This window comes from Mycetomoellerius zeteki, unplaced genomic scaffold, assembly GCF_001594055.1.
Source record: "Mycetomoellerius zeteki isolate Tzet28-1 unplaced genomic scaffold, Tzet1.0 scaffold202, whole genome shotgun sequence".
Lineage (NCBI taxonomy): Eukaryota > Metazoa > Arthropoda > Insecta > Hymenoptera > Formicidae > Mycetomoellerius > Mycetomoellerius zeteki.
Genome location: NW_017256980.1, coordinates 461,795 through 471,399, shown reverse-complemented (window position 1 = coordinate 471,399; position 9,605 = coordinate 461,795). Strand labels below are relative to the sequence as shown.

General features: G+C 34.4%; 1 protein-coding gene across 1 annotated transcript in view; it reads left to right on the top strand.

Annotated features, from left to right (window-relative positions):
* Positions 1–2,249: 2,249 nt before the first annotated feature.
* Positions 2,250–9,605, top strand: part of LOC108722359 (uncharacterized) — a 7,943-nt gene continuing 587 nt past the window's right edge. Inside the window, exons 1-3 of the mRNA XM_018447429.1 lie at positions 2,250–2,629; positions 3,108–3,334; positions 9,299–9,605. Of these exons, the coding sequence (XP_018302931.1) occupies positions 2,594–2,629; positions 3,108–3,334; positions 9,299–9,605 (570 nt within the window). The 5' untranslated portion in view covers positions 2,250–2,593. The remainder of the gene's footprint in view (positions 2,630–3,107; positions 3,335–9,298) is intronic.

The window sequence follows — 9,605 nt, the reverse complement described above, 5'->3', positions numbered from 1 at the left end:
CATAATAATTTTCTTAATTTTTTCTAATACCTTTTCGGCTGTCTCTCGCTGACCTCGCGTGATTATTTTTAGTTGCTTTCCATTTACACTAAACTAATTCTTGTTCGTGATGTCATAACTCAGTTGAATGCACGTTCCTTTTCATTCTGACAAGTGAGATAAAATTGAATTTTTACCTACAGCCTGTACGAACTTGAGAGACCGTACTTCTCAGTTGAATGCACGTTCCTTTTCATTCTGACAAGTGAGATAAAATTGAATTTTAGCCTGTACGAACTTGAGAGACCGTACGCTTTACTCCTTTACTGAGCGAGTCTTGTTAGCGAGTCATATTAAAAGTGAGGTTATAAACTGTGTTGATGCGAATATTTTGTTATCAAAGTAAGCAAGCAGTGACATCATAATCTGAATATAAAATAATCACATAACTTTACGACTCAGTATCACTTATGTGAAAATGGAAAGCAACTGATGTTCGATTATATAGTTATCAAATACGTTAAATTTCCCGCAATTCAATTTATGCAAGATCCGCACTTTTCACCTCACCGTCTGCGCCTGAAAGCGAAACGTAAAATGTACTCCGAAAGCCATTGGGGTACACCCAGGTCACTAGGTGCACTTGGCACTGAGGTATCGGATAGAAAGAGAGAGACTAGAGAAAAAAAAAGAAAACAATAGAGAAGTGCAGTTGGGATGAACAATCCTTGAAGGAATTCAGAAGGAATTACGAATACGGCGATTACATAACTGCTCGCTAAATTGGTGAAATTTTCCTCTCGAATATGAATGACATAATCATCAGTTTATCGGAAATCCATACAGAGCTCCTTTAAGAAGAATCATCAGTTTAAGCTTGTAAGTTGCTTTATTCTGTAAATTTAACAATTTTATTATATATTGTAATTGCAATATGATAACGACGGATTTCTTTCTAAAAATTGCTTTCACAAAAAGACGCACATGTGCACTTAATTCCATTTCCCTGTCACACTGGAGACGATCAAATAAGGTCATGATAATGTCTTTATATTATTTATTGACTTCTTTGTATAATATATTTTACTTGAGCTTTGATTTTGCTTTTACAAAGCGGAGTGATAATAAATTATCGAAGCGCTAATCGCCATGAACGTTTCCGTTGCATCATAGATGTCTTTCTGCAAGTTTCTAATGAGATAAAAGAAAAGATGTCTTTCTCCTTCGAGCTTAACTTTCTTTCGCGAACTGATAACGCTGAATAATATGCGCGAGTTATCCGGAGGCATTGATCTCTTTCTTTCCTCGTCGAGCGTAAAAACTTATAGGTAAGGATCACCTGATAATTGTGGCAATTGGCTCAATTTTCGCAGAATGTTTCTATCATGATCAATTATTTGTTACTTATATTGTAATTATTCATTTTTGAGTGACAAAGGACGTCCTACTCAGGGCACAGAATATTTATGATAAATATTTATTAATATTCATTTTTTTAAATGTTGTATAAATATTACATACATATTTTATATAGAGCTTTATTTGAAATATTAAAATATAGACGAGATATTTTATGTAATATTTACGATAAATATAAATAAATATTTCTAATAAGTATTTTTTACTTGGATTATAATGTCTCATTAAGTATTTTCATAGCATTTACTATACCATTTACAATAAATATTTCATAATATTTATAATAAATGTTTATAATCTGTGCAATCTAAGAGAGACCACGAAAATATTTAAAATAAATCTTATAAATATTTATAAATATTTTGTAAATATTTTATAAATATTGTGTGCTGTCTGGGTACGATAGCATTATGATTTAATTATGACTCTGTGTTCTACCTGCTCTTCGATAGAACAACTTTTATTAAATTATATGACAAAATCTTGCCTAAAATTTGTAATCTGCAATACGGGTATATTTACAAAAACAAATGCAGAAATTCGATCTATGTTTTTTAAATGATAATTGTTTGCTCAATTAATCTCGACGTAGCATTCCAGCAAAACAATGGCTGCATTCGAAAACGTCGCTTGGATGTCTCCGATGTCTCGGATTCGTGATCTGTCCTTCTTTAGCATTAAATATTGAACGAGGACAAATAATAAATCCGAGGCATCGGAGACATCCGAGCGACGTTTCCGTACGCAGCCAATAACGATGATCTCATTTGTCATTTTTAAATATCAAATGACATTATGTATATACGTGATATCATTTATGACCTAATTGTGGCTCTGTGTTCTACCTGGGAGGCACGATCGAATGAAACGTTTCGAGAAATTTGTGTTACGGTAATATGAATGTAAAAAAAGACGTGACTTCACGTTCGCGAGCGAGCAAAGGAGCGCGGTCGAATCTGTCGGATCCGTGCACTCCAATTTCCAAATCCGCGCCGCCGCTCGCCCGGCGAGGACGAGCCGCGAGCGTGCGCCGCGGATCGAGGCGAGTTCGCGCGTAGCGTAGACTGTAGACGTCAGCTCGTCGTCGGCCGTGGGAGTCGTGGGACTCGTGGGAGACGTCCTTGATTACTACATCGCGCCACCACGCGAGGCGGTGGAGGCGTAACGCTCCGGACCCTAGTGTGCCGAGCGCGACATGTTCCGGGACGGCCAGTATCTGGAGGTGATCAAGGTACCGCGTGCAGCAGCTGTCAACAGCTGGTTGTCAAATGTGCGCGCGCGCGCAAGAGGCAGGCGGCGTACGCACGAACGTACTTGTGAAACATCTGTTGCGAAAGCTGAGCGATATGGAGTGGTTTTCCTCTTATTTCCTTATCTCCAAAAACCGAGAAATATCGCCTGCAATAAGTGAACGATAGAACGTACGATTCACGCTTTGAACGGTCGAAAGTAGGAAATGGTGTTACGATATGGAGTGGTTTTCCTCTCATCTCCTTATCTCCAAATCGTCGAGAAATATCGCCTGCAATAAGTGAATGATAGAACGTACGATTCATGCTTTGAACGGTCGAAGATAAGAGATAGTGTCACGACAATTCGCGCGTTTTAATTATCGCGAGTCACCGGAGCGTCTCATTAATTTTCTGGAACGAACACGCAGCGATTTGTACAGAGCTTATTGCTTATATCGTATCGCAACGTGTCCGCAGGCCCCGAACGATTGTCTGGCGACTGCCGTGGTCACCGTGCAGGAAAGAACGGTGGAGATCAAGAATCAGAAGGTCATCACGAACAAGTGGCTGCAAGTCGAGGACTGGGCGGCTCTCTATAAGATACTGGAGCGAGCGGTTCTGCGAAACGGCCGTCAGGATGATGGATCGCATCGCGAAGGACAGGGATGCGAGTGGAGAAAGTCGACTCGTCAGCTGGAAGTCACGTAAGAATGCAATCGTCTTTATTGTAGTTCGAAAACTTTCGATTGATTTTTTTAGCGAATTATTAGATCAATTCTTGGCTCGGTTCTACCAAAATGTAAGATTAATTTTAATTTAAATTTAACTTACTGTTTATCTTTTTCTAATGAATATTGACAAGAAATTAATTTTGAAAAAAAAAAAATTGAAAGTTATAGAAAGATATATATGTAGAGACAGGGTGAGGAAAAAGTATCGAGACACCTAAATAACTTTTGAACGGTTCGAAATAGAGGATTGAAGTTTATAGAGATGCAAATAGCATCATAAAATCTATCATTTAATATCAAAAACGCCCATTTTAACACCTCCGGGGCGGGGGGGGGGAAGAGGGACGGAAAAATCTTAAATTGCACGTGGAGTCGAATGAGGGCTCGTTTGAAAGGGCCTTCCAAGACGAGAACAACGCGTGGTGTCTCAGGTCTCTACGATTTTTTTTCGCAGAGTTATGATTATTTAAACATTGAGATTTCGCAGTAGCGGAGGGCTCACGGCGAGAATGTGAAAAAGACTTTGCGCGGGCCCTTTCAAACGAACCCTCACTCGACCCCACGTGCAATTTAAGATTTTTCCGTCCATCTTCCCCCCCCCCGTCCCCCGGGATGTTAAAATGGGCGTTTTTGGTATTAAATGATAGATTTTATGATGCTATTTGCATCCCTATAAACTTCAATCCTCTATCTCGAACCGTTCAGAAGTTATTTAGGTCCAAAAAAGCTATAATAGTGTTAAGTTTTTCCAGTTTGACTTTAAAAAAAATAAAGTAAATTAGTAAATTAAATACGTGTGCTTCGCGATTTACCTGCTAGTATTTAATTAAAAATAATATAAAACAAAACAATAGTTCATATCACTTGACTATCCTCTCCTTTCCGAGTTCAAAAGTCTCAACTCTAATTTGGCTCTTTCCCCAGACAAATAAAATCCTGACTACGTCCATGTTTTATCGAGTGAGTTAATTTATCGAGTGATGACTTATATTTGATTGATTACAGGATAGGATTGTTAATTTTTTTATTATTTGGCGCGTGGGAAAAAAGATGGAGAGGACAGTGATTTACATAATTAAAAATTAATTGGAAACAATTTTGCCAGTTGAATAAATCATTAATTAAATTAATCAGAATACAATCTTATTCATAATGTGTATCTCGCGCGTCTGAATAAAATATTTTTATAATAGTTTAATATACACGGAGAGAAAAGATTAGAAATATTAGCCATAAATATGGTTAATTCAGTCATATCATATACTTAATATAGCCATACTGTATTAATATTGCAACTATACAATTATAGATATCCTAACTTTCTTAATGATAGCATATTCATCAGTTTAAATTGAAATTCCTAAATTTTTCTAATTTATATGAATTGTCACAATAGTGTAATTGTACCGTAGGTATTACTAGTTGGACATGTACAGTATGATCCCACTATATGTATTATATAGTACAGTATGGTTGGAATAGCCATACTATATAATCAATACTTACAAGAGAATATGATTAGAGAGAATAATCATACCATATAATGAATACCTGTAAGAGAATATGGTTGAAATAGTCATATTATTTAATTGATACCTGCAAGAAAATATGGTTAGAAAAACCGTGCTGTATATGGTTGAAGAAGCCTTAAGAGGATCCTAAAGCCCTCTGTATTACCGACTAAATCGTAATTTTTGTATAACAAATACTTTTTTCTCTTTCACAGATTCGAAAATTCTTTTCCAGAATTAAAGTGTACACATTAATACGTGTTTGTAAAGTGGAGTTTATGCCGAGAACGATAAAAAATTTTTCTTAAGATTTCAATTTCGAAATTTTTTGATGTTTTCGGCATAAATTCCATCTTACAAACACGTATTAATGTGTACACTTTAATTCTGGAAAAGAATTTTCGAATCTGTGAAAGAGAAAAAAGTATTTGTTAAACAAAAATTACGATTTAGTCGGTAATACAGAGGTTTTAGGATTCCCTTAATGTATCTTAAGACTCTCAATTTTCAGACGAGCAATATGAATAGCACGAGTAGTTGCGGAGTTTTAGAGGGGATAACCTATATTATACATACGAGGGTACCTTCCGGAAATTATACTTATTATTTTTAATAATTAAAAAATTTGATGTTAGATACTTTTATATATACATTCAAGTACGATGGAAACATAAAATTAGCTGATCTTATTAAAATTTTAAAAACTTGATTTTTTTAATGCACACACATACACGAAAATATATATGTATTCATGAGCTAAAAAGTCAAGTTTTATCAAATTGCAATTTTTGTTTTTTGAACACATAATATCCAGAAAAAAACATTATTTGATTTATAACAATTTATATTGTATATTTTCCTTATAGCATACATCGCGTGACAATAAACTGTCTGCCATACATTTTTGTCACATGACTCGGTATATGATTTAACAAGCTTTGATGTTGTATGATGTGATACAAATTATAATAATTACATGTTTCATACGCATAAAAATGATTGATAAATATTGTTTCTAATTCTCGATAAATAAAACTTAAATGTCCGTTTTCGAATATCAAATATTTTATTAAACCAAAACTAGTTATTCCGTCATCTTCGCTAATGGTTATAATCATACCAGGTTTATACAATATGCCATACTTTTTTATCCATTTCACAAAATATACTTTTGAATCTAACGGTAAATCATCCTTAATCTCGAGAAATAGTTCTTTAAAAGAAGAATAATCACCTGAACCTACTTCAACAATATCCGAAAATATTGTCCCAGATAAGAGTGCACTTGCTAACTTTAATTGGTGTTTGAAGGCTATCGTTGTGCCTATATTTATTTTTAAATTTGAGCTAGTGGCAGTTGCTTTTGATTCTTTGTGTTTAGCCTCGAATTTCATACACCACAGATGCACTAAAGGACCACATGCTTTCATTATTCTTGGATAATGTATCACGTGATGCTTTCGGTTTTAATTTCATTTTAAATAATTGCACATACATATTGTTGTGTTCTTCAATTAATACTTGTAAAAGTGCAGCACACATTCTGATTGAATTGAAGTACAAGATCGATTATTTGATGTAACAATAAATGAAACTGCCAAACAGGATCTTTTTCAGGTATAAAGTCACCGCATATAATAAACCAAAATGACGTACAAAAGTCCACATCTCCGCTGCTGACATTTTAATAGAATTCTTATTCAGTCTGTCAAGAGAAATAGTAGATGGACGATTACTTCCTTCTATAGGACCAAAATCATAGCTCAATAAGCGAAAATTTAGATAAAATCGAGTATAAAGAAATTTGCGACTTTAGTGAAATATTTTATGATATCGGCCATATCTAAAACACATACTCCCTCGAACAGATCATGCATAATATCTATTGATAAATTATCAGTCGCATGGAAATCTTCAAGAGCATTGAAGACACATTCTTTTTTAATTTCGCGCGGTAAAAGCAACATTATTATGTTTTACATCATTATTATATGTATGAACATTTCTCAATAATGATTCATTCTCAATAGAACTTATGGCTCTTTCGTCTTTATTCATTTTACAAAATAGGCAAGAATATTGGCTATTTTGTAAAATGAATAAAGACGAAAGAGCCATAAGTTTTGGCTATTAAAACTTTCAACGAAGCCAAGTATTGAATGAAGTCCGAGATTATCCCCGATAATCAGTCCAAGTTTAAAGTAAAGCACAAATGTTCCTTGAGAGATATTAATTTATATTCCTTCATTTGGAAGAAAACGTAACTCGTCTATTAAAATTCGAAAAATTGTGGCATTTCCGAATTCCTTTCGGTCATTAGAAAAGAAGAGCAGCGAATGATATCTGGAACTTAAAGTTGATTGATATTCAGGAGGAAAACATGGAATGTTTAAATAAACACCCGTTAGCTTATTATCACCAGCATGACTGCCTAAAGCGTTACCAGTTTCAAAATCGTCGAAAAATAGGAAAAGTGGCAAAACTTCTTTTTCTTTCATATTTTCAACTTTACGTTTCCACAAGTTACCTTGTATAAAGTTACTAAAAATGTCGACATCATTTTGTAATTTTTGTTTGTAGATCATAACTTTATCGTATACGCCAGGAGACTTAAAAATTGATTTAAGAATTTTTCTCAACGGGAAAAAAAAATTGTGCTTTTACTTCTATGGTACTCATTGTAATGTGCCCATTTGTACTCAATACATCTCGTTGAAATCGTTGTCCAATGATGTATTGTAATGGCAAATGAAGATAACCTTCTGCTTGTAATGTTTTAAAACGCTGATATTCAGTTTCAACGCCTTCAAAAACATTTCCAAATAATTTAAAGATGTCTAATATTTCTGTTAGATTGTTAGAGCATACATTGATATCTTAGTTTCTCTTCAATACAAAGTTGTAAAGAATTTAAGTTTTCTGTCAAAAACGATTGAAGTACGTCTACGATTAATTGTACGTTACTTCTCGATAAAGTGGGCATATTATAAAGAGTTCCAATTAATTGAAGAATGCTATCACGGATTTTTTTTGTTACAGAAACGGAATCAGAATATAATAGTGTTGTTTTATTCGAATCTACTTGCTCGCTTATAGCTGAAACATATTTATAGTTTAGATGAATCTTACTCAACTGAGAAGATGACGGAATATCTATTTTTTCTTCCAAATTCAAAGGAATATTATGTTTTCGATGTGCTTGAGTTTCATGAACTAAAAACCAATGTCGTCGATACGATTTAATGGTACTAAATGAGCGAATGCAATTTTTTTCGCCGCAACGAAACATACTGTTAGCATGAAGCTGATGTATAATTTTATAATGCTTCCACATATTTCCAATTGTGAGGAAATATTTATGACATTTAAAACAAACTGGCATTTTTATCGTTTCTATGAATTATTATATTATTATGTGTATTATTGCATAAACATATATTACATATATTAAATCAGATTGGGCGCGTTCTATTCGAAGTACGAGGGTAGTTCGAAAAGTTCTCGGCCTGACACAGAAATAACGCCACAAATATCAAACTGCTATAATTTTAGACAAGTTTGATTCTTCACATTGCTACTGTTAAAATTTCAGATAGATGCGTTCGTTAGTTTCTTTGTTTTAATCGTGTAGTGCTGAGTTCAGATTCTCACTTGAGTGTCACTCAGATATCACTCCATCCTTGTTGTTTATCGAACATTAAACAAGAATAACATGACACTCGGGGAGCATCCGGGTGGGAATCCGAACACGCCCTAAAGCAACCAACGTTTGGTTCCATCATGGCAATATATTCACTTAAATTTCTTCAATTACAAAAATGTGAGCGGGTGTATTGTCATGAAAAAACAAAAGTTGGCTGCTTTACATGACCGAAATAAAGAAACTAATGAATACATCTGGCTAAATTGACTATACTTGTATACTCGAAACTTGTATACCTACTTGTAAAGCTGCAGTAGGCATATATATATGTCTACATACATAATATTTTATTTATGCCTTAAAAAGATATTTTAGCTGGCATGAACATATTTTAATTTATAAAATCAGCAATTATTTCGAGGACTTAATATAGCTATATCATTATATTTGTGCAATTTATAATGTGCTTCATCTGACCATATCTACTTAGAAATAATCGTATAGTTGCATTTCACATATCGACTGATTAATGTACTTATTTTGAGATCGCGCGCGCTATTATATACAAAAAATATAGTTGTATTATGAATTAATCTTTAACTATATTCGTATGGTTATAGTCCCTTATGATTTCTCTCCGTGTATAGGTACGCATTTCTTAAAAGTTGATGATAAGTTGAGTTTGTTACATATAGAAACAATATTCCGTAAGATTATGAATCGTTATTCTATCGCAATCAGGAATTTATACATATATAATAACTCGCGAATTTCGTTTAACAGATACACTTTCGAACACCCAGAAAACGCAAGCGGCTTGCCGTCTTTACCCACGATCAAGGTGCACGTGTCACCAGCCCGGAAGAAACCGGTGAAACGAGAACCAGATAACGAGACCTCGAAGAGGAGCAAAGTGAAAACGAAGGACGACGCAACGAAACGAACGAAAGAAGAAAAATCTTCCGTTCAAACGTTGACAAAAATTGATCGATTGAAGAAGACACCGAAGAAATCGGCGCAGACTACCCCGAAAAAGACTGAGACTCCGAGCGCTACAGCGAAGGAGCCGAAAGGCCTGAAGAGGAAAAAG